At 42.3% G+C, this 25,938-nt stretch overlaps 1 protein-coding gene across 1 annotated transcript in view; it reads right to left on the bottom strand.

Annotated features, from left to right (window-relative positions):
- Gycalpha99B (guanylate cyclase 1 soluble subunit alpha 2) overlaps positions 1-25,938 on the bottom strand; it is a 123,676-nt gene that overhangs the window by 21,105 nt on the left and 76,633 nt on the right. Inside the window, exons 7-10 of the mRNA XM_080272472.1 lie at positions 19,789-19,968; positions 14,394-14,532; positions 12,485-12,651; positions 7,924-8,067 (exon numbers count right to left, since the gene is read on the bottom strand). Of these exons, the coding sequence (XP_080128598.1) occupies positions 7,924-8,067; positions 12,485-12,651; positions 14,394-14,532; positions 19,789-19,968 (630 nt within the window). The remainder of the gene's footprint in view (positions 1-7,923; positions 8,068-12,484; positions 12,652-14,393; positions 14,533-19,788; positions 19,969-25,938) is intronic.

Raw genomic sequence — 25,938 nt, 5'->3', positions numbered from 1 at the left:
TTAATATTCATCTATCTATCTGTCGACTTATCTCTGTCTCTAGTGATCCATCTATCTATCCATCTATCTATCTAACAGCTAACCATTGTGTCCCTTGTGGTCTACCTATCTATCTATCCTTCTATCTATCTATCTATCTATCTATCCAGGGAGACAAGTATAATTCTGGAATGTCACTCTCTCCCTCTCATTATTTATCTATCTGTTTTTCTATCTATCTATTTATCTATCTATCCACGGAGGCAACACAAGTATAATTCTGATGTATGTCAATCTTCCACTAATTATCTATCTGTCTATCTATCTACCGGTATCTATCTATCTATCTAACTATATCTATCTACGCAGATACAGGTAGCCTATCATTCTCTTACAAGTCAGTCTCTTCATATCAGAACTGTCTATTTGGCCGTGTATCTACCAGTCTATCTATTTATCTACCTCTCTATCTATTTTCTATCTATCTATCTGTATCGATCGGTTAATCACTCAATAAATCAGTTATTCATTCATGTAGCTTATCAGTCTATCTTCCATCTCTCTCTCTCTCTCTCTCTCTCTCTCTCTCTCTCTCTCTCACACTACTAACCAACATATCTATATATCTATCTGTCTACCTATCTATCAAGCCATCCATGTATCTATCAATCTCTCTCTCTCTCTCTCTCTCTCTCTCTCAATCTATATATCTATCTGTCTATCTATTAAACTTCATCACTACAACTTCTTGAAATACTCATATTAGGATATACGGAAGTCTTAGTTAAGACGATGAAGGATGATGATGATGATGACAAGAAGATGAAGAAGAAGAAGGATGATAATGATGATGATGATAAGAAAATGAAGAAGAAGGATGATGATGATGATGATGATGATAATGTTGATGATGATGATGATTATGATGATGATGATGATGATGATGATGATGATGATGATGATGATGATGATCATGATCATGAAGAAGATGAAGAAGAAGGATGATGATGATGATGATGATGATGATAAGAAGATGAAGAAGGATGATGATGATGATGATGATGATGATGATGATGATGATGATGATGATAAGAAGATGAAGAAGAAGGATAAGGATGATGATGATGATGATGATGATAATGATGATGATGATGATGATGATGATGATGATGATGATAAGAAGATGAAGAAGACGGATGATGATGATGGTGATGATGATGATGATAAGAAGATGAAGAAGAAGGATGATGATGATGATGATGATGATGATGATGATGATGATGATGATGATAATAAGAAGATGAAGAAGAAGGATGATGATGATGATGATGATGATGATGATGATGACATGAAGATGAAGAAGAAGAAGGATGATAATGATGATGATAAGAAGATGAAGAAGAAGGATGATGATGATGATGATGAAGAAGATGAAAAAGAAGGATGATGATGATGATGATGATGATGATAAGAAGATGAAGAAGAAAGATGATGACAATGATGATGATGATGATGATGATGATAAGAAGATGAAGAAGAAGGATGATGATGATGATGATGATGATGATAAGAAGATGAAGAAGAAGGATGATGATGATGATGATGATGATGATGATGATGATGATGATGAAGAAAATGAAAAAGAAGGCATCACTGACGCAGGTTGTAATGTTAGTTGCCTCGTGAAGCAGATTTTCTTTTAAGCTTAATCCTCGTAATCCTTTTTTCAATTCGCTTGGTAAATCCGCGACGATGATAACAGATTTTGAATTAATAAAGTAATTAATCTCTAATATGCGAAGTACAGGCAAGGAGAGTGTGTGAGAGTGGAAGAGCTTGGAGATGAATGGGTGGAGGGGATTCTGTATTTGTTATGTATTCGTGCTTTTTTTTTTTTCCTGTTTGAGTACAAGAGATCTCAGAAAGTTATTAGATTTCAGTGATATTGATGGACAGGTGGGCAGTGAGTCAGGGAAGAGTTGATTAGATTTTGAGGTGGAGTCTGATTTGCATGCAGGAATAAATCATAAGTTTATTGGCGTTGGTGGAGGTATGCGCTCTTTGAAACTGAGTAACAAGGTAGACAAAGATGTACGAGAAGAACTAACTCCCTTTATGAGACCGTATAAATATTCTCATGGAAGGAATGAGGCTTTTCGGCAGTAACTCCTAAATCGTACTGGCGCTGACGGAGGTATGCACTCTCTGTAGGCTGCCTAGTCGTTGTGGTAGTGATCCCAAGCTCATCTGAAACGTAAACCCAGTAAAGGGATGGCTTAAGCTGCCCTTCTTTTGCGGTCCACTATTTTCCTTTTCGTGGATATGGAGGGACTTTTGCATGGGCGGCTAGCGGAGTGACCGGGTAATATAAGTGCCACCACGAGAAGGCTTCCCAGATCAGCACCCACAGAAGCGCTCAATGAAGGCTGAATCTAACCCTTCAAGTTCACAAAGTCCGTCCTCGACTGCATAAAACCGTCTGGAGGCAGCAAGAATAAAATAATGTCCTCTGAGTCAAAGAATTACCTTCCATTTCCAAGCGTATTTTTTCATTCCAATCACAGTGCCTCCAGACTCTTTCATATTAACACAGGGGGATTTTCCGAATTTGTAGCCTTCATTAGCCCCTTTAGCATCGCAGGGCTTTCCTTAAACTGAACAAAATCGTCTAGAGACAGCGAGAATAAGAGACATAAGACGTCACCGGAATGCAAGAGGTCAAGGAGCAATGGGAAGCGACCTCACATGCCTGACAATACAGACCAGCAGAAATCAACCCCCTTTGCCCCTACAACCCCTCCAGTTCGAAAAATCTAAGTTAAATGAATCACTCACCTTTGGGGAGGAAGAAAAATCTACCTCCAGCTGAATAAAATCGTCTGGATGAAGCAAGAATAAAATGATACGTCATGGAATTCGAGAGGGTTAATCAAGGCTTTAATTATTATCTAACTCATGTAATTCAAAAATTTCCTTAAGGCTGAGTAAAATCGTCCGAAAAAGAGCAGGAATAAAAGAAAAACAATGACACACTGCAGCACACATCAGAAATTTCACTTCGATCTCTGTTGATAATTTTCCTTTTGACTAGCTTATGCTTCCGGCAGGTTGATGATGATGATGATGATGATAGTTTCAGATCCTCTTTTGACGCTACTCACCAACATTTTTCGCAGGTCAAACTTAGGAAAAATGATGATGATGATGATGATGATGAATTTTTTGATGAGGAAATCCTATTACTCTATTCTCTTACTATGTTTTGGCTAGTTAATAATGTAGGTGGGAAAATGGTTATGATGATGATGATGATGATGATGATAACAGTTTCAGAACTTCCTTTCACTCTACCTACCAACGAATTTTGCAAGTTAAAATTCTGTTACCCTACCCTCTGATGATGATGATGATGATGATGATGATGATGATGATGATTTCGGGGCTTTCTTCGACGCCACACACCAACAATCTTTCAGAATCCTATCACCCTCATCTCTAACCCCCTCCCCCCAGGTAAAAAAAAACACACACACTGCCGGAAATGCAAGTCAAACTGAAACCAAACACAGCCTTCATACATCACTCTAAAAAAAAAAATATCAGTGTCCAATAAAGTAAAGGTGATGAGGTGAGAGGGACAGTAAGGGCGAGGCAAGGAAGAAGCAACAGTAACATTATCATCAATATCATCATTATCGTCATCATCATCGTGGAGGTACAGTACAAGCATCACATGAAAGAGGCAACAGTTACGTAATCATCATCATCATCATCTTCATCGTCATCATCTTCATCGTCATCATTTACATCGTCATTTTATCATCATCATTTTCATCGTCATCATCATCATCATTTTCATCATCATCATCGTGAAAGGTACAATACAGGCATCGCTCGGAAGATGGAACAGGTACATCAATATCACTGTCGTCATTATCATTATCATCATCATCATCATCATCATTATCACCACACCAATAATAATATTATTTTTTTCTGCCAGTAACATACAATTCCAAGCATCTCGAAAAACGAATAGCCTACTTATTTTTTTTTTCTTTTTATTTTTACAGAAGATGAACAGAGGAAGGAAAAACATAAAAAAATCTTCAATACATTAATTTACAGGTGTCCCCTCCCCCTCTCCCCATTGTAAAGTCTCTCCAGAGCTGAATAGAATTGTTAAAAAATAGAAAAGAAAAATTACAAGGAGCACACACAGAGAATGCAATACCCACTCCCATCTGTTTGTCAATTTTTTTTTTTTTTTTTTTTTTATGTGTCCGACTCTGGGCAAAGGTTTCAGGGCCTATATCATGGGGGCAGTAGCCTATCCCAAGGCCCAGTAGTCCTCCTACACCTCCACATGTCACCACTTCGGCGCTAACACCCACCGTCCCTATTGAATACATGCTAGGGTTGTCTCATACAGGACTGGTGTATTGGTATTAGCGGGGGTATGCCGAATATTTGACTCTAACTTTGGCTTGTATTCTCGTAGGGTGTGGAAGCTCCCCAACACCTCCTCCTGGGCGACTTATTTTTATTTTTACACTTTGCTACCCTCTTCTGTGTCACTTAAACCGTTCAAATACCACCATACAACAAGATAAACAAACATAAATAGCTGAAAAAGGTGTGCTAAGGAGCCTCCTTAACTGACGAGAATACGAACCCATGATTTTCCACCGACTGCTCTCAAAATCGATTTACTGCACTCTTGCCTGACCCCCAACCCTTCCGCCAAGTTCGGTTCAAATCATATACGTTTTTGAGTTTACGTTGTCCTGTGACCTTGATCTCTGACTAACTTTTTTTTTTTTAATCTACTTCCTTTTCCTTTTATTCTATCTTAAATCTTTCCACAAAGTTTGCTTAAATTCGGTTTTTAAAAAATTAAATTTGACCTAGCTCTGTGTTCTTGACCTTTGACCTATCGCCCCTAAAAACAACAGGTCATATTCTCTCGCCTTTTATTAAATTTTCTTGTCCTTTTAATTTCCTTTTTGCATAATTTCCCAAATTTAGTTATCTTCTCCTTGTCTTTTTTTCCCTTCTCAAGCTTCACTTCTTTGTTGAGTTTTCTTTCTCCCTCTCCATCTAACATCTCTCTCTCTCTCTCTCTCTCTCTCTCTCCTGTGAACTAGCCTCCCCTCGTCCCTGCTGCAACATACTTTTCCACTCATCCTTTTGTCACTGCTCCCCTGGGCCTTTTCTCCTCCCCCCCCCTCTCTCTCTCCCTCTGCAGTTCCTTACTCTCTCCCTCCCTTATTTCCTCTCCCACTTGTCCCCCCCCCTCCTCCTTCTCCTTTTCCTTTCTTTGGCCTTTCCTCCTCCTCCTCCTCCTCCTCCTCCTCCTCTTTTCTTCTTTCCGTTTCCCATCCTCTGCCTCCCTTTTCTCTCCACCTCCTTCTTCCCTCTGCCTTCTCTCCTTCCCCCTCTTCTCTTTCCTCCTTCCTCTCCCTCCCCCTCCATCTCCTCTCCCTTCGTTCCTCTTGATACGCAATCTCTCTCCCCCTCCTCCCTCCCTTCCTGACTTCTCTCCCCTCACCCTCCTCCTCCTCCCTCTTTTACCTGCGTCGCAAGGTGCTCGGTATATAGAAGCTTCGCATGCTTTTTTTTTGTTTGTATCACTGTTTGCTAGTACTCCTTTAGATCTCTCTCTCTCTCTCTCTCTCTCTCTCTCTCTCTCTCTCTCTCTCATTTCTTCTTTCTCTCACATTACACCTCGTCGACCTAGCCACCTCCTCGATTCCCACGCTCCTTTCTCTCCCCTTAATCCCTCCCTCCCTCCCCTCTTTCCTTCCTTTGTCTCTCCTTCCTCCTTCCCCTCCACCGCCTTCACATCTTCCTCCATTACGTCTTCTCATTGTCCTCTGTGCTTCTCTCTTTCTCATTTTTCCTTTTCCTTCATCATCATCATCAACATTTTCCACTCAAGGCTGTCTGAGTTTTCCTCATATTTGTGTCTATTTTCCCTCATTTATTCGCGTTTTCCTCCTCCTTCTCAGCAATATTTTTTTCCTCTCATGGTCGTCTTTTGTATATCCCATTCCCTCATTAACCTCTTCAGACTGAGGACGCTGTCTTCATTTTTCTTCTTGCCCACACCAGACGATTTTATTCAAGGTTCAGAGGGATTTTTCGAACTGGAGGGTTTCGCATTTCTATATTATATTCTTGGCACCTCCAGACGATTTTGACGACCAGGGGGAAACTATGTAATATGATTTTAAACAGTCTTCAGTAACTAGTCCACCACCTGATTCCTCTCCCTCCAAGCTGAATGAAATCGTCTGAATATAGTGAGGAATGTCGCATCGGACTGAATGGACTTATTCTTCAATGCTGGGACGATTTTTTTAAAAGGCTTCTTCCTGCTATCGCCAGACGATTTTAGTCAGGGGGGCTGGAGGGATTCGATACAGTCTCCATTAACCCCTCCGTCCTGCCCTCCAGAGTTGAATAAAATCGTCTAGAAGCAGCAAGAATTATGAGGTCATCGGAAGGAAAGGGTTAAGAGCGCCCCCCTCCCCCTCCCACCCAAAACCCCAATTACATATCCCAATTTCCTTACCCATTATATTTTCTTCCACCTTTTCCTTCCATTTCTCCCTTTTTATATGTCTACATTTTCTGATTCACTGGCTTCCTCACTTTTCTTTCCTTTTGCTTCCTCCTTGTTTTCCCTTCCATTATATCTTCCGCCTTTTTCTTCCCCATACTTCCTCATGCGTCTTTCCCATACAACACAGTATTTACTTTCTCTACTTCCGTTACCCATTCCCCTCCCCTCTAGCTCCTATCCTATTTCCCTTTCTATATATCATCCCCATTCACCTTTCTCCATACTTCTTCCTCTTTCCTTCCCATTTCCCCCATGTCCTCCTCTTATCTCTTCCCCTTTCCTTTTTCTTACCTCTTCCCCATTCACCTCCCCCATTCTCTCTCCTTATGCATCCTCTGCTCTTTCTTTCCCCATGCCTCGCCTGTGCCTATTTTTCCCTTCCTCTTTACCCATATATCTTCCCCACACTCCTCCCTCATAATCCTTCCCCATTCTCCCTCATCTTTTCTTGTCTTTCCCCTTCCCTCCTCTTGCCTTGTATTCATTTCCTCTCCCCCTTTCAGTTACCATTTCTCTCCCCACTCACCCCTCCCTCTCTGTCTGTCTGTCTGTCTGTCTGTCTGTCTGTCTCTCTGTCTCTCTCCCTCTCTCTGTCTCTCTCTCTCTCGCTCTCTCTTTACCTGTATGGTGTGTGAGGTGCAGGAATCCATCATTTTAAAACAGATTCTGAGCAAAAGATTTTCCTCTCGGGGGAAATTTGGCATTTTGGGGGGTTGGAGAAATTAATATTATGTATGAAAAATGCGATGAGAAATTTTATTATGACATTCCATCAAAATTAGGAGAATAATCTCTTTCTTCTGTGCTCTGGGTAAACATTATATTACGGTATCTCCAGAAAGAGTTTATAATATATGGGAGTGTGTATCAGCTCTGAGGTATATATTCCTGTCACTCCAACTTGGCCCAAATTTTTGTTCCTTTTGAGCTTATTTCACTCAGGTCAGTGATAGGAAAAGGCAACAGTATTATGGTCCACACACACACACACACACACACACACACACACACACACGCCAGACAAACAGCAGCGGACTGGGAGGGTGAAATGGTCTAAGAAGGAGATGGAAGGAAATCGGGTGGAATAGAGGACTCGAAAGGGCCCTTGTTTTAGAGCCAACCAAGCCACCTGGTACTCTCTCTCTCTCTCACCATCAGTTTAACTATTTGTCTATCTATCTATCTGTTTATCTATGGACTTACCTAAAAAGAAGTCCATCATCTTGAGCGCCATCCACGAAACATCATGCTCACTCTTTCTCCTTTTTCTACCTGTCTATCTTTGGATTTATCTACCTGTCTATCTATCTATTTACCTGTATGGGCTGGCCGTCGTGCGTTGTGTGTGACGTGCAGGAATCCATCATCTTCAACGCCATCCAGGCCACTTGATGCGCGTGCCACTTACTGCGCCGATGGAGGTTGCCCGCGACACAGTATGCGTCGCCTATCGTCTCAACCTGCGGGCGATACGAGGAAAGGTGTTAGTTACGCTGCTGTCTTTTGCGTTACGTTCTCACCACCATCGAAAGCTTGTATTATTCAGCCTTAATGCGACTTCTTTATGGAGAGGTAAGATGCAGCCTTCATTAACCCACTTACTGCATGAACTCTCCCTCAAGATGACTAAAATCTTTACCCTTATTACCTTATCTTGTCCTAAAATTACCATACGTTCATCTTCAGTACTGAGATGTAACAGAAGGTTAACACTGAAATAGGATGCTCATGATAAAGTGCGATAGGAAGGATTTACAGTCGTGGTATTGCCTTTCTCTTGTAATGAACTACGTGAAATAAGATGCCAAATGACTAATATCTAGGCCAAGTTAAGGTAAAAGGACTATAGATATGGCCTGTTTTAAGTGGAAAAAAGGTAACCAGACTGAAGGGGTTAAAGAATCGTATTTGTCTTCCTCGCTCCTTTTCCCTCCATCAGTTCCTCTCTTCCATCTCTTCTCTCCCTCACTCCACCTCCAACGGAAAGAAGAGAAGGGGTACAACTCACAAGCGAGCGATCACCGAAAGAAATGAGTGTCAAAATGAAAAAAATGGGTGTCAGAAAGAAATGGGTGTCAGAAACGAAAGAAATGGGTGTCAAAACGAAAGAGATGGTTGTCAAAACGAAAAAAAAAATGGGTGTCAAAAACGAATCACCCTAAAAACCTTGAGATGCAAAAATTTAATAAAAAAAAAAACGTAGGTCGTTCAGTTATTATCAATTTACCCCAAAACCTCCCAGCGGACGCCTAGTTTTGCCGGCTAAAATTATGTCACCGGTAAATGAATATAGTATGATTAAATATGCAAATGAATTCTATCTATCTATCTATCTATCTATCTATCTACTGTATATACCTAGGCGGCTTCCCCCAATGAAAGGTAGGTAGCCGAGACATGACGACACACTCCAATTTACTCATCCACACACACACACACACACACACACATTTATTCGTATCTTAGCCCAAAGGGTAGAAAGGACAGATCCTCACCGCACCACACCGCACGAGGGTCAACTACACAGTGCAATCAGCAACATCCGCATCAGGGCCCGAGAGCAAATTCAGAAGTTTACGAAATTATAACACAAATGGCATCCAAAGTGACATGTTTCCTATCAAATTACGAAAATCGATTAATCAGCCCCTCCTAGCTATTTGTAGCTCACTGTAAATCAGGAAGTTATCTTTCGCAGTCACAGTGTGTCCATTATTCGGTAATTTTCACGTTTCACCCCATACTAATCTTGCCGATAAATTTATGGTATTCTCCACTTCTTTTAATAAGAGTCGTGCGCTTTTATTTTCATCTCCATCGGATACGAGCGGTTTTTTTAGGTCTGCACCCCCCTCCCTCACCAAAAGGAGCAAATTACAAGTCATTTTAGGCATTAACCTACCCTGACCGCACTTACTGTAAGCCAGACCCGAGTAATTTAACATCAACCTAAAGAAATTCCCAGCTTAGCTTATTTGTCGATCTCTTATTCTAAATCAATAAATAAAAATTAAATCAGGAACAGGACATCATCCGCAACTCAAATAGGCCACGGCAAAAGTGAGTTGCCAAGCAGCACCTCACCCAGTGATTGGCTACAGTCAATCACGTGATTCTCGCCCTGGCCTCGGATTGGCTAGACTGAAAACTTGCTATATCGCAGTTCTTATTGATTTCCGACGGAGCATTATAGATTTTTTTTTTTTTAACCACATTATAGTTCACATGAGAATGTCCTAAAAATAATTAGATCCATAAAGGGCTGAAATGGGAATTATAATCACTAGTTTCACACAAGCAGTATCTAATGTGCAGCCTTAAGACAGATAGTTACCCTTTTTGCTCATATTTAATGTTAGGGAATACTAGAGTAGATAATGCTCCCCTACCCTGCAAATCACCGACAGCAAAGTATCTTCCGCTACATGAAATATCACCTGAATTTTGGATTAAGGTCCATAATATCCACCTGTATACAGATAACACCTTGACTTCCTTTTTAAGCATCGTCATTTATTTAGTTCTTGATCATGACGCAAAATAAAGATTGATATAACTGTGCCGAAAAATTTGCCATGCAGTCTTCCAGGAATTTTACTACAGTTGTCAAATTTTGCTCTCTGTACACTAACGCAGAATTAGTTTATTTCCACAGTCATATTGGTTAATCTAGTCTTATACGAAACTGCCAAAAAACCAAGAGGGTTTTTCATCGCTTTGCCTTCTGTAACTTTCGACGGAGTGCATGACAAACGAAGTACCAATCTATACAATCTACGGTCAATTTTAGTCGTGTAGGACGTTAATCCTTTTTTTTTTTTTTTCTAATTTTATACTGGTAATAAATACGACTAGTGACGGGATTTCACAGTATACAAAGCACTCAATAAGCTGAATCGTTTACAAAATTTCTTAACTTACAGACACGTGATGTAAGGCGCTTCATCTCTGCCCTGAAGATCACAGCAACATACCAACCAATAAATGATGCAGAAAGCGGTTTATGGAAGATATAACGCATGAACGACTGCCGTAAACTCTCAATACGAGCATTTGCAGGACAACAGTATTACCCACAGCTGGACATTGGCCACTGCAGGGCCGGACATTTTCCCCGGAGACTATCTATCTATTGCCAGACGCCTCGGAGATTGATAGCCAGAATTTAAACTTTTCCTGTGCTGGTGAAGTGCGAATGAAAAAAGGGTGTGAATGTAAGGCGTGTGAAAGTCGAAGTGTTGTACTGGTTATGTTTGTGAGTGTTAGTTTTGTGAAGCTGTGAAAGGCTGTGAACGTGTGAAGCCAAGTGTATCGTACCGACCTTTAAGTAACTATCGTACTGACATGTAGTGCCGTGATGCAGCACCATACTGACCGTGCACAGGGTCGCCTATTTTACTTTTTATATTTCCAGTATGACTAAACGTTATGCATATATTTAATAAGGTGTATTTTCATGGCGTGTTTTTCACTGCTATTTGAAGAAGCCTTTCAGTTTTATACGCTGGCTAAATTCAACAACAGTAGGACTAAACTTGGATGCTCTTCACGTAAACTTGAAAAAAGGGAGACGGAACATTTGCGTGTTTATATGTAACATAGTGAGGAGGAAGGGAGGGAGGGAGGGAAGCAGAGGGTTCAAATGGAGGAAAGATGGAGGGGGAGGGAGGGAAACAAGAGGCTTAAGTGGAGGGAGGAAGAAAGGGGTTTAAGTGAGGAAAGGCAAGAGGGAGGGAGAGAAGAAGTTGTTTAAGTGGAAGGATGAGGGAAGGGAGGGGTGGAAGCAAGGGTTATAAGTGAAGGAATGGATGGGCGGAAACGGGGATCGCAAGTAAAGGAAAGGAGGACGGTGAGCGGGAAAGGAACAAGTGAAAAGAAAGATGTGTGTGTGTGTGTGTGTGTGTGTGTGTGTGTGTGTGTGTGTGTGTGTGTGTGTGGTGGGGGGCCGGATTTGCGTGTGTGTGGAGAGCTTAGAGGAACATAGATGATACGGGAAAAGGTACAGAAATTAGAATGATTACAATTTGCAATGGATCTATGAAAATGTGTTAATTAATAGGGGGATGTGAAGTTATATTAAATTTCACAGCTTTATCAGGACAACTGCCATGGTCAGTCTTTTGTAATTTATTTAAACTTCCGGCAGACGACTCCTTAACCTCAGTCTTATCATTTATGAGGAATTATTATCATCCATCCTAATCTATTTATAATTTTATCGGTTATCACTTACCTTACTGATAACATTATTCGTTGTGACTAGCAATCTTATCAGTAGTCTCATTAGTTATCAGTTATCAGTCATCACATCATCATTTATCAACCTTACCAGCAGTATTATCATTTACCATATATTTATCCCGGTGCCAAAGAAAGCGTCAAATGAAGTGTAGACTTTATATCAGTAATTTTATCAGTAACCTTATCGGAAACCTTATCAGTACTTGTATAATGAACGTCCTAGGATGTAGAAGGACTGGGGCTTATTCATGACTACTGAGGGTAAATCTTATCAGCAAACTTATCGACAGTAGTAGATACAACCTCAGGCTCTACTGAATGTGAACCCAGTGGACTGCAGGCTGAAGTTCCCCGCTTGTAGCCTACCATTCTCCTTTTGAGGGATAGGGAGGGAGGTGAAGGACATTTGCAAGACCAGGCAGTGGAGCCACTCAGTCATATCAGCGCCACCACGTGAAGGCGTCTCTCTTCGGCACAGAAATCCAATTACCTTAGTGTCTAATCTTATCTCCAGCAGGCCACTCTTATCACTAACCTTGTATACGTCTTGCCTGTATAGGGACTGTACAATGTTACTTATGTAGGTGAATCTTATCAGTACCCTTTATCAGTCTTATCAGTAGCCTTATCACTCACCTTGTATACGTCTAGGCTGCCACAGAAGGCGTCGAATTGGGTATATAAACACTGGAGCATGTTGATAACCATGAGAGGCGTGGCGGTGGAGCAGATAGAAGTGAAGCCCACGACGTCACTGAACAGCATCGTTACCTCGTCATGTTTCTGGGCCTGAATGACCTCGCCTGGTGGAGAAGAAAAAAGTGAGGGAGTGAAAAAGAGAGGAACACACACACACACACACACACACACACACACACACACACACACACACACACACACACAGAACTTTCGTCGTTTGTCATTGTTATAGTTATCATAATTATTTAACACCACCACCACCACCACCACCATCACCATCATCATCATCATCATCATCATCAATGTCATGACTCTTGCTGTCATCATAATTATTACAGTCTGGGTAGAATACAAAAAAAAAAAAAAAAAATCTCATTAGTATTCTTTGAGAACCACACCTCATTTACTCGTAGCTCGAAATTTAGCCCTCTCATGGTCTGGGCAACTCTCGCACTCCATCTTAGCCAACGCCAGACGATTTTATTCAGCTGAGGGTGGGTCACGGGGGCCTAGAATTAACACACACTATTAGACGCCATTTTTGTGGTCATAATTATTTTTTCCGATTCATACCTGCGGCATTAATTACATCATTTATTTATTTATAGTTTTTTTTCCTTTAAGAGTGTTTAATTCCCACAGCATCATTATATCTACTTTTTAATACTGATTTTTGCGTATTAATTCATTTTGATTACAGTCGATTCACTTAATTTAGCTTTATCCTCAAGTGACTCTACACTGCGTGACACGCCAAATGGTTTCATGGAGCCCAGGAAGCCATTTACTACGTTGGGTGGTAATCATATCACCAGTGGACGCCTGGTGATATAGTGGGTTAAGACGCTCCAATTATATGTGGCCCATAAGGGTTTACATCCGAGCAGTGGCTGAGGATACTGACAACTTAATATCACTCAAGGATGAACTACTGGTCACTCGCCTTGACACTTGGAACAGCAACCTTGCACAGGACCCTCACTCTCTTGATGAGGGAGAAGAGGATTGGATTGCATATAAAACAGATAAATATTTATATCCATTTTAAAGTCAAAAGAAAGAGTCAAAGGCTGAAAACTTAAAAAAAAAATCGTATAGAAAGTCAGCCAATCGAGAGCCAGACATTATCAGAATTCTTATACATTATTGATGAAAGTCTTAGCTGGAACATTCATGATCTATTCCAAAAAAATTAAGACTTCGGATGGAGAGAGAATTTGAGACGATTTTGTTCGTTTAGGGGGAGACTTTTCGATCGGGGGGGGGGAAGGAGGTTATTAATAGAGCCTTAATTAACCCTTCCAATTAGAGAGACTGATGACAGTAAGAATTAAAAAAAAAAGACGTCCACAGGCTGAAGGGGTTAAAGGAAAACAGACGCAATTTTTTCCTCAGCCACTCACATTAAAGGATTTGAGATCATTTTGTGTACTTGAATTTTCAGATAGTGTTATATAGGCTGTGGAGTTTTTTGTGCACCTGTCCATTAATATTTTCAGTCTTGAGTCGTATAAGGTGTATTTCTTAAAGACTGAAGGATGGGGAGGAAGATGGTGATGGATATTCGCTGGCTGCTCTCAAGATGGCTGCCCTAGCTTTGGATTTTTCTTCTTCCTCTTCCTGTACCCTAGCCAAACCAAATATGACACTGGGAATAGGGGAAGGAAGGAAGGAAGAGGAGGGAAAGGAAGGAGGAGGGAAGGAAGTAAGATACATGACACTGGGAACAGGGGAATGAGATGATGATGATGATGATGAGGATGAGGATGACACTGGTAAAGATAAAGACATATTTTCCTTACACCGGATATATTTATCTTACAACTGCGTCTGAGAAAGGCCTTACCTAGCCAGAGCCTCTTAGCGATGTCGGGGGGAAAGATAAGATGCAGGAGAGACACATTCTTCTCCCTCTCTTTATCTACCGCGTTGTTGGTCTCCTCGATAGAATCCTTAAGCTGGGCCATACGACGCTTAAGTCCGTCCTGGGAAAAGAGAGATAGAGTACGTGAGAGCATTGAAAAATACAGAAGACAGGAACGAAAAAAAAAAGACGAGAATGGAAAAAAATAAACCAGTTACAAAGAGTCAATATTTTCTTCAATCTTTCTTGAGGAAAATGAGAGAATATTACTCAGGAAAGAAAATAGGAGGGAGTATGTGAGGAAATAAAAGAATACCAATGGAAAAAAATAGGCAGGATTGTAAATAGGAATAAAGAATGCATTAAAGAAACAAAGAAGAAAATATTTATCGAGACAGATTGCATGCTAAAAATCGTCTTCCTCTTCAGTCAGAGACGAGAAAGACAATACAGAAGCTTATATATACAAGATACATACAAAAATACAAGATACAGGAATACAACAGAGGAGTACAAAGGAATGGAAATATACAACAAAGGAATCCACAAGCAAGGTACAAAATTCATATACTGATGTGGAGAGGAACAGAAATACAGTTATAAGAATACAAATACAGGAATACAAAGAGATATATATGATAAAGGAATCCAAAAGCAAGTTAAGGAATACAAACACAGATGTGGAAAGGAACAGAAATACAGGACATAGGAATACAAACTCCGGATACATGAATACAAAGCCTAAATAAAGGAATACAAAAGAAAAGACTTACCAATTTATCTCCCCCTCTCCTCTCTCCTCTCCCCATCCACCTGCCACCATGCACCTTCCTCTCACTATACCTTTAATCATTCTCGACACACCTTTCCCACTCTCCTAGTCGATTTTTCCCTCCCTTGCGACCCTTCCATCTCCCCCTTCTCCCCTTCTTCTCTACCTCATTCTCTTCCATCCAGTCTTTCTCTACATTCCTTGCTCCGTTCCTTCTTTCCTTCAGCCTTTCCTTTCTTCCCTGTTATTTCTCCTCTTCCTTCCTCACTCCCTCTCCTACCTGCCCTTCCTCTCTCCCTCACTTTTCTCTCTTCTTCCTTCCTCCCCTTCATTTTCTTCTTTCTTTCCTCTCTCCTCCTCTTCCATCCTCCCTCCGCTTCTTCCTTCCCTCCTTGCCTTCTCCATCTCTCCCTCCCAGGACCCATTTCTCCCTCACTCTCTCCACACCTGCAATATACATCTTCTCACTGCAATAAGCCAAACCACAACTCTCTCTCTCTCTCTCTCTCTCTCTCTCTCTCTCTCTCTTTTCTTGATTTCCTTGCTAAATTTCCCTCCTCTGCTATTCTTCCTCCCTTCATCTCTCTCTCCCCTCCTCCTCCCTTCTCTCTTCTCTTTCATTCCTCCTCCACTTCCCTGTGTCTTTTCTCTCCCTCACCTCCTCTCTCTCTCTCTCTCTCTCTCTCTCTCTCTCTCTCTCTCTTTCCCTCTCTTCCTTCCCTCTGCCTCTCCCTTCCTCCCTCCCTCCTCTCTCACCCTCTTCCATCTTCCTCCCTCGTCCTTTCTCCCTTCCTCTCTATCTCCCCACATCCCTCCCTGAACTCTTTCCTCCTCCCCCCTACTCTCTCTCTCTCTCTCTCTCTTTCTCTCTCTCTCTCTCCCCTCCTTCTCCCCTTTCCTCCCTCCCTGCCTCCTATCCTCCCATCCTCCCTCCCTTTACCTTGTCGGTCGTCACACCTGCGAATATACACCTTCCTCTCCCTTTAATGAACCCCGCCACATCTCCCACCTCTCCCTCCCTCCCTCCCTGCCTCCCCACCCTTCCTCTCCCTTTCCCTCCCTCCCTCCCCATCCTTCCTCTCTCCCTCTCTCTCTCTCCCTCCCACCCTTCCTGCATCCCTCATTCCCTCCTTATCTTTCCTCATTCTTCCATCACTCCCTGCCTCCTTTTCTCTCTCTCTCTCTCTCTCTCTCTCTCTGTCTCTCTCTCTCTCTCTCTTTCAGCGACTCTTTTCTCTATCTTTCCTTCATTCCTTTCTCCTCTTACCTCCTTCTTTTGTTCCTTTTTTTCTTTCTCTTTCCCCGCTTTTCTTCCTTTCCTCCTCCCTCCCGTCTTTTCTCCCTCTCTCCTTCTTTCTTGTCCTCCCTCCCTTCCTCCTTTTTTCCCTTCTCCCTCCTTATTTTCTCCTCCTACCCTCCCCTCTCCCTCTTCCCTCTACATTTCCCTCTCCCTAGCGATTTATTTTCCTTGGCGATTTATTTTGTCTCACCTTATATTGTCGCTGGCATGGGAGATTTCGTAGTGCCACTTCATAAGCGATTTATTTTCCATGTGACACTTTATATTCGCTTGTATGTTACGGTATGAAGTAGTAGTAGTTGTAGTAGTAGTAGTAGTAGTAGCATTAGTAGTAGCAGCATTAGTAGCAGCAGTAGTAGTAGTAGTAGTGGTAGTGGTAATAGTAGTAGTGGTAGTGGTAGTGGTAATAGTAGTAGTAGTAGTTGTAGTAGTAGTCGTAACCCTAGGCTCATCTGAACGTGAACTCAGTGGGCTGCAGGATAATGTTGCCACCATCCTCCTTTTCGGGGATAGGGAGATGACTGAGGGACGTTTGTGTAACCAGACAGCTCCACCACCCAGTCATATCGAGGTCACCACGTGAAGGCGCCCCTCTCCAACACCACGGCATGTATATCTGTTTAATACTAACTCATTTCCATCACCATCATAGGAGTGAATTACAAAACTGTTCAATTCATCACCCACTGAAACAATTTTTAGATTCGGCGGCATCTTTATGGGCGGCCCTGTCCGTCTGTCTCTCACTAATAATCTTGGGATACGAGGTGTCTAACTACCGTAGACTTTAGCGACTTTTGCGAGGCCTTATCAAGCCACACACCGCACACCACAACGCACTACACTACACCACACAAGACACCAAAAACACTCCAAACCAAACTCTCTCACCACACCACACAAAAAAGTGCGCGCGCACACACACACACACACACACACACACACACACACACACACACACACACACACACACACACACACACTCCACACACATTCCCACTCCACACACCACACAACACGCCCACTCCCACCTTGCACACCACACCACACGCCCACCCCACACACCACGCCACACACCCACCTCACACTCTCCCCCCTCACACACACACCACACCACGCGATCGTCAAATTTTTCCTGCGGTCCTCATCAGCAAAAGTGGTGGACCTCTTGAGACCACTGAGACCAGCGTCCGTCCGGTCTGAGTGGTCTAGTGATGGCTAATTTGGCAAAGGACAGAGCCAGGGGGGGAGAAAAACGCTTGTGTGGGCGACGCTGCTGGCGGTATGAGAGGAATTTAGTGTTCTTCAGTTTTATACCTGTCTGTCTATTTGTCTCTGTCTATCTGTCTGTCTAAAGTATCTATGTCTATCTACCCTTCTATCTATCTATCTAGCTACCAAACTAGCTATCTTTTTATGTCTATATTTCTATCTATCTGTCTGTCTGTCTATGCGTCTGCGTCTATCTATTTATTTACAGAATCTATCAGTCTGTCTATGTGTCTGTGTCTGTCTGTTTATTTATAGAATCTATCTGTCTATCCCTCTCTATCTATTTTCCTATCTGTATGTAGTTGGCTAGCTAAGTAACTAGCTATCTCTCTGTCTGTCCTTATTATCTATGTATCTATCTTTATCTATCCGTCTGTCTATCTTTATCCATCCATCTCCCTGTCTATCTATCTATCCAGCTGTCTGTCTATCTATCCATCTGTCTGTCTGTTTGTCTGTCTATCTTCCTCTATGTATCTGTCTGTCTGTCTACCTGTTTACCTGTCTATTTATCTATCTATCCATCTATCGCAGCACGTCTTAATTCCAGGTCGCTTCCGTGTCGCCCTGCCCTCCACGGTACAGCCTGCCACCCCCTCGACTCACACCACCAAGATTCTTACACCACTGTATTTATAACAAAGTATATTACTGAACTTTGCAAATCTCACCTTTATACTATTTTCCATGCTTGTGATAATTTACAGTATTTCAAGTGATACCATATACCAAGACGTATTAGTGGCCCTTATTTTTCTTACAAATAAAATGAACTATACGTATGGCCAAGCTTAAAAATTCTCCACTTTGCGAACAAGGCCAAGGTCTTCAATACGTTTGGCCCTCCATAGAATCCTAGTCATGGCCAAGAAAATTTTACCTCTCGTGATGTAATGATCTTTACCTTGACAGACGCCGAGCACTGCAGAGACCATCATTGCTAGGAATGCTTTGGGAATGGTTAGGTCCAGAAAACTCTTTTAAAAAATAATAATAATAATAATAAATACCCATCACCTGTAAAATATCTCTGTCTTTCACATCGCCAGTCATCAAAATATGGCCTAAGATAAATATGAGTATCTCTAAATTGTGGTGCAATTCTTTCACGTTAACTTGATGGAGATTTTTTAAAAACTTTTTTCACGTAGCTCAGCGGCAGAAAAGAAGAACACTGCGGCTCTACATCCTTTTCCAAGCACTTCTTCATGACTATCGTGTTCTAGTGTCAATCTCTTCTTACAGCTGAGCATCCACGGTAAAGAAATGGTTCAGTTATGTTAAAGCGGACTGTATGTAGCTTCTAAGTGCCCTAAATGGATAACTCTGGATCGAACTTACATCCCTGCTTACCCACCAATTATTAATAACAAGGCACTTCATTCCTACTCCCCGACTTTCCCAAACTTTCCCCTCTCTCCACTTCTTCCACCCAAATTACACGTCTGGTAGCATCATGATTGGAGTGTCGGAAAAACAGACGTCAAATGAAGTCAGTGTTACCGTTATTTTTTTTTCATTTCCCCACTTTCCCCAGTTTCACTCAATCTTCCTGACTTTCCCCAATTACACCCACTCTCCTTGTCTTTCCCCAGTACCACCTACTCTCCTTATCTTTGCCCAGTACCACCTACTCTCCCCACATTATTCAGTTCCCCCTCACTCTCCCCAACTTTCACCAATACCATCCACTCTCCCCAATCTTTTCCCGTTGCCCAAGCTCTTCCAACATTCTTCCAGTTTCCCCACTCTTCCCAACTTTCCCCAGTTCCTCTCTCCCACTCTCCCCAATCTTCCCCAGTACCACCCACTCTCCCCAGCAGTACCCTATTGCTACTCCACTCTATCATACACTCCTCAATCCTCCTCCCACTCCCCAAGTTTCCCTAGATCCTCCACAAGCATCCTGAACTCCCTCTCTGTCCATCGAAGTAGGTTGAAGGACTGAAAGATAAGGGGTCAACCTCAGCCAGCAGTCCACCGAGTTAAGACATAAACATACGGCTACAACAACAAGGACTTCCTTATCTCACCTGCGCCCTGGACTGCTCCCCCACGAGGATGACGTCTCTGGTGGCGTCGTGGATGGGGATGTCAGAGAGGTAGAGGCCCCGTGATGTCAGGGCCGTGAGACCGTCCAGAACTGGCGAGCCGACGAAGAGGAGAGAGTCGCTTTCTGGACACAACACCATCTGTCCTTTGAGCTCCATGTTCTGCAGAGAGATAGGGAAAAGGGCGGATGAGAGAGAGAGAAAGAGAGAGAGAGAATTTTCTGTTTCTCAGCCTCTCTTTTACGTCTGTGTTCTCAGTGTTTATGTAACTATCGCGGTTTCCACGGAATCTCTTACTTATTTTCCATTTTTCCTGTTATCGTGTTTCCTATAAATTTCTTACATCTGTATATTTCCTTCTCTGTATTTTCCTCTGTATTCTTATTATCATTCTTTGTATTTTGCATGTACGGTTTCCACGTGTCTGTTTTCGTGCTTTCCGTGTGTGTGTGTGTGTGTGTGTGTGTGTGTGTGTGTGTGTGTGTGTGTGTGTGTGTGTGTGTGTGTGTGTGTGTGTGTGTGTGTGTGTGTGTGTGTGTGTGTGTGTGTGTGTGTGTGTGTGTGTGTGTGTGTGTGTGTGTGTGTGTGTGTGTGTGTGTGTGTGTGTGTGTGTGTGTGTGTGTGTGTCCATTTAAAGTTTCCTAAGGTATTCGTCTAGAGATTTATTGTAATTTTGTCTTTTTTTGTTGTCTTAAATCTTGCTTAAAAATTTCTTAAAGTGGGGAAGAGAATTAGGAAGGAATGATGAGGACTGTAACAGAAATGATGATGATGATGGCAAGGGAAGCGATGATGATGATGATAAGATGGGATCGATAATGATGATGGTGCTGATGAGTGATGATGACACTCGTAGCACTAATGATTATGGTGAAGTGATAGCGGTGGTGATGACTGATGATGATGATGATGATGATGAACAGAGAAGAATCCAAGCTCTCAGACGATCAATCACAGTTCAACCCTAATGGCATTTTGAAAAGACTACTAAAACCAAAATGTCCTGAGAATGAAGGGAATAAAATTGCTTGTTTGTGTTTGTGTAAAAAAAAGAAAGAAAAATTGTATATAAGTCCTTCGTGTAAAAGACATTATTTCCCTTTTGTTTTTGCGGGAGAGAAAAAAAAATCCAGCCTCGACCTGAATTATTTTTTTGTCTGCGCACCTTACAATAGGAGCAGGGGACAGGGAGACGTGGAGACGACTTGTTTGTGGCCACCCCTAACCGGATTAAGGTGTCTTGCAACAGATAGATACACCTTACTAAAGTTCACTCATTTTAACTTGGCCTAGAGTTTCGTCACTCAGAAGCTTATTTCCCGTAGCTCAGTGGCAGAACAAGACAACAATACACCTCTACTTCCTATATAACACCAACTAACACCAATTCTAGGCCAAGTTAAAGTGAAGAGAGTGTAACTGTTATTATTGTAGCTTAACCCGTCTATCCGGCCGAGCAGACCCGTCAACCCCAGGTAACGGCTTCTGTGGGGCCGCCCTACAGATACAGTACAATACATACACCGTGAAGGAATGTGGCGCCCTCTTCTGGTAGACAGGGCCTTACCAGGGTCGGAGCAGGGCCCTTCCCACGGCGAGGTGCAGGGAAATATGAAGAGGTTTGGCTCCCGGGTGGATGTCACAGCTGCTCCTCCCAGGTTGCATATGTGTGTGTGTGTGTGTGTGTGTGTGTGTGTGTGTGTGTGTGTGTGTGTGTGTGTGTGTGTGTGTGTGTGTGTGTGTGTGTGTGTGTGTTTTCTGAGGCCAAGTGGAAGGGCCACTCATCATCACTTTTAGGGCCTTATTTTTTGTCCTTTAGAGGTTTCCTAGCACCTTCTCCCTAGCGATTTATTCTGCTCACTAAGCCTCCGTATCCTACTGTATGTAAATAATGTAAACTACGTCGACAGTGAACGATAAAAATAAGATGTTCAATAAGATAGAATACGAAGAGCAAGGGAATAGGTGCACAAGCCGCCTATGCCACGCTTCATCGCCTTGAGGGGTGCTTTCTAGAGGCTTTGGAGATGTAAATCCGCTTCCTTAGCGATTTAGTCTGCGCATTATTCCTCAATATTCTCTGGTATATTACTGAGGGAAATTGCGTCGGTACCTATACATGCATAAATAGCACACACACACACACACACACACACACACACACACACACACACACACACACACAGGGAGAGAGAGAGAGAGAGAGAGAGAGAGAGAGAGAGAGAGAATTTATGATGCTGAGAAAAAAAAATCCTGTACTAAAAACACTAACCAACATAAAAGAGAATATGAATGTGTAATATAAAAAATAAATCGCTAAGGAATAGGTGCAACGAGGCCTCCTGTGCCGTGCCTCATCGCCTTTAGTTGGTCGCTTGCCGGGGGGATCGATAAAGATAAGGACAGGGAACAGCCAAAGCGGTAAATGAAGCACCGTAGGAAGACTTCATGACGACCTGCCACAAAAAATAAGAAAACTGAAGCACAAATGTAAATTAGGCTGGAAAAAAAAGTGGAGTGTTGAGTGAAGAACTGTGAGATGGTGTGGCCACGTGGAGAGAATGGGAATCAGAGACTGACTGAGAGTTAAGTGAAAGTTGGAGAGGGAGACCGAGTATGAGGAGGAGAAGGAATGTGGTGTAGAAGTTGTTGCTGTTATCAACCCGTCTGTCTGGTCAAACAGACCCATCAACCACAGGCAAGCAAACGCTTCTGCAGGGCCGTCCTATGCCGTGAACCGATGTCCCCTTGCAGATGACAGGACCTTGCCACAGCAAGGCGCTGGGAAAAATGTGGTGGTTTGGTTCTTGGGTGAATGCCGCCTTTGCGTCTCTCCACCCAGTTAACAAGAACACCATAACAGGCTCCACATCACCCCGTACTTTGGTTACATGGTTACTACCCAGCGCTGTAAGTGGTTTCCTGGGTTACAGGAAACCGTTAGGCCCTGCCACCCAACTCTACAGACTGACACCTATTGATCCATCTAACACATCCATCTAACCATTGTATATATCTGTACGTTTGAGCCTACAAATACCCTCTTCCTATACTGCCCAGGTATCACTTTTTTTTTTTTTTTAATCACGACTGTGATTTAAAAAATAGGTATTAAGGAATAATTACCTGTTAAGCTAATCTGGACTTGAAAATATTGAAAGAAACAAAGAGGGAAAAGAGAGGTGAAGAAAAACTCTGCAGATAAGAGAGAGAGAGAGAGAGAGAGAGAGAGGCAGACAGACAGACAGAGACAGAGACAGAGGCCGACAGACAGAGAGACACACAGACAGACAGAGACAGGCAGGCGCAGACAGAGACAGAGACACAGAGACAGAAACAGATAAAACAGTGTCTGAGTATGCGATGAGATATTATACTACTACAGAGGAGCCAGGAACGTCCCACACTCTCGAACTAAAGATAACAGTAACTAGGAGGACGCGAGAGAGACACGGAAGGGAGGTGGAGATAGCGAGATTAAGAGAGATTAGAGGCGACTTGGAGATAAGAGGGTGGGTGGTGCTGGACGTGTTCGGGATGTGAATGAGGTAAAATCATTTCTCACACAGATTCCTTGCTGTAAAAGCGGATGTCATATCAGAAACCAATTTGTGAAATGTTATGCACTTTGAAGGGGTTTATGCCACTTTAGTGTTTATTCTATGTGCCTCCAGACGATTTTCTTAAGTTTATGAAAAGTCTGTTGTACCAAAGGAGTTAAGACAATTTTTACCCTTCCAATTCAAAAAATCTTCCCTAATCTAAAAATAATAATCAAACAGTAGCAATAATAAGACAGGGAACAACTGCACACAAACACACTGACATTTCCCCAAGTCTATTTCTTTTCCGAAAATACATAACGTGCTTGTATTCGGCATCCATATGAAACGGACGAATCACAGAACAAATAGGCTAAAGGGCCCATTCGAATCAAACTCCCTTCATGCTGTGCTCGAAGCCAAAAGAAACGTGCCTGTACTAGAGTTGTTGTTTCGGTGTTTGGAGGTTTTTGCGTCCGTCTTCGGTGATCTCTCTCTCTCTCTCTCTCTCTCTCTCTCTCTCTCTTCAGATTTTGGGGTTTAAACTAACTTCAAAGGTCCTCCTAATATTTAAGAAAGCTGTCTCGAAATATCAGACCTTGCTACAATCCCAGACAAAAGAAATGAGACTCGCTTTTGTGCTGGGTACGTCTGGGGTGGTCCTTTCTGCGTGGCATGTCACAGTGGGGTAGGAGGGGAGTGAGGAGGTAGAGCGGGAGGAGAGATGAGGGCAGGGGGAGTTGATTGGTTGGAAAGGAGGTCGGGCGGAGGAAGGAGTGTGTGATTCGAAGCGGGTATCGTATCTGCACGAATTCTTGTATAATGTTCGCGGTGTATGCGCTGCCATTTTATCAGTAATGTATCATGTAACAAGCTTAAGAATGCATGTATATACTGTATCTACATTACGAAATTAATGTCTCAATGTGGAGGAAAAAAAATAAAGCTTACGAAGGGAGACTTTAAGGACGTGATGTATATCGAGAGGAATGCCGATTACTACACAAAATTCTACTATATCACACACGAAATTTCTGTCCTAAAAGTATTAAAACAATCACAGGAGACATTTAATATGCTTGGGAATGCCACAGTAACCGGTTTATGGCATCGTTGAAGGCTCGAACACATAAATAAACACTTCCAATTAAGATCGGTAAGGTGTATTGGATGTTTTACAGGTTTGTAAAGCAATGGCGTCAAACAGCTGCTAGTGACTATTATCATTTCTCGTTTTCATCATATTAAAAATTACTGTGCACTGACTGTGGACTAATGGGTAAACTATTTATATTTTGCACCCTGTTTCTAGCAAAGGGAAATAGTAGCCTAACTCCATCTCTTTCCACACACTCGCCCTTTGCATCTCACTGTACAAATCATCTGGGGGAAACTTTATTTTTAATTATATCTGTATGTGCTGTACATTTTCCCACAGCCTCTTTCCACTACGACATCAGCAAATACACGACTGCAGCTTCACCGTTCCATGTTTATTCATCTGGAAGAGAAGGTTCACACACTTATCTCGCGTTTTAAAAGGAAAAACATATGCAAAAAATGTTCTGTTTCTTGTCATAACGAAGGAAATCCGACCGAAACAGCTGGACCATCGAAAATTCATAATCAAACTGTGGTTATAAAATCTTGAACATAAGTAAACATAGGGTGTGCAGTCCCAAAGTAGCCACATACCACAGAATTGCCCCTTCATGAGCCAGGCACCCATTGCCCATCCTCAAAATGATGTTAGTCTTATCGCCCATATGTTTGTGTAACCCTGCTGAGGTTTAAACGCACACGAACGTATATTTACAGGTCTGGTCACAAAATTGATTGCCTTCAGTGGGCTTCGCTAAGGCAAGCCAAGGTGATTATGATACTCCGAGAGGCAAGCATAACCCATTGGCATAACAACGTAAGCCGAAAGTAAACACTGTTGTATGTTCTCCTAAACATGGTTCTGCATACCACACAGGGTTATACATACTATGTTTTAAATAAATAGTACAATGGATGAAATTTGCTTACGCTAGATCATACAAAAACTGCTCATATAATCGTGAATTTTAGCAGAGCGGTAATATGAGGAGCAGGTGTATGGTGGATAGTAGGAAAACACAGCCATGGAACAACAAACAATAAAACTTTACTGACTTTGTCATTCACATGCGATCGACACCGTCTTTCTCAGTTTTATAGTAAAATTCGTGACCACAACGCATCCACCACTACTTATTTTGGACACTCGTTGTTGTCAGTGTGTCCGTGCTTACAATTCCTGCTTTGTCTCATAAATACGAAGCAGATCGGCAAACTGTTCCGAACCCTGCTTTGCTTTCAGGTCAAACACCACTCATAACAATCATACGTATGTCTGTTTCGATTGGTGTGCCTAAATGGTCTCAGATACGGAAGCTTTCTCTCTTCAGCCATTCCTTGCTTCCGGGTAATGATATAATACAACATTATACTCGAAGCCCTGATATTCGAGCAGGCATGATCCCCGCTTCGAATCACACACTCCCTCCTTAGTCCGACCTCCCTTCCATGCAACCTCCCCGCTTCCGCCTCTCCTCCCCCTCTACCC

The sequence above is a fragment of the Coenobita brevimanus genome, chromosome 51 (genome assembly GCF_032717465.1).
Source record: "Coenobita brevimanus isolate Jiangsu-jjx chromosome 51, ASM3271746v2, whole genome shotgun sequence".
Classification (NCBI taxonomy): domain Eukaryota; kingdom Metazoa; phylum Arthropoda; class Malacostraca; order Decapoda; family Coenobitidae; genus Coenobita; species Coenobita brevimanus.
The sequence above is the reverse complement of the archived record's forward strand: the minus strand, read 5'-3'. Positions and strand labels throughout refer to the sequence as shown.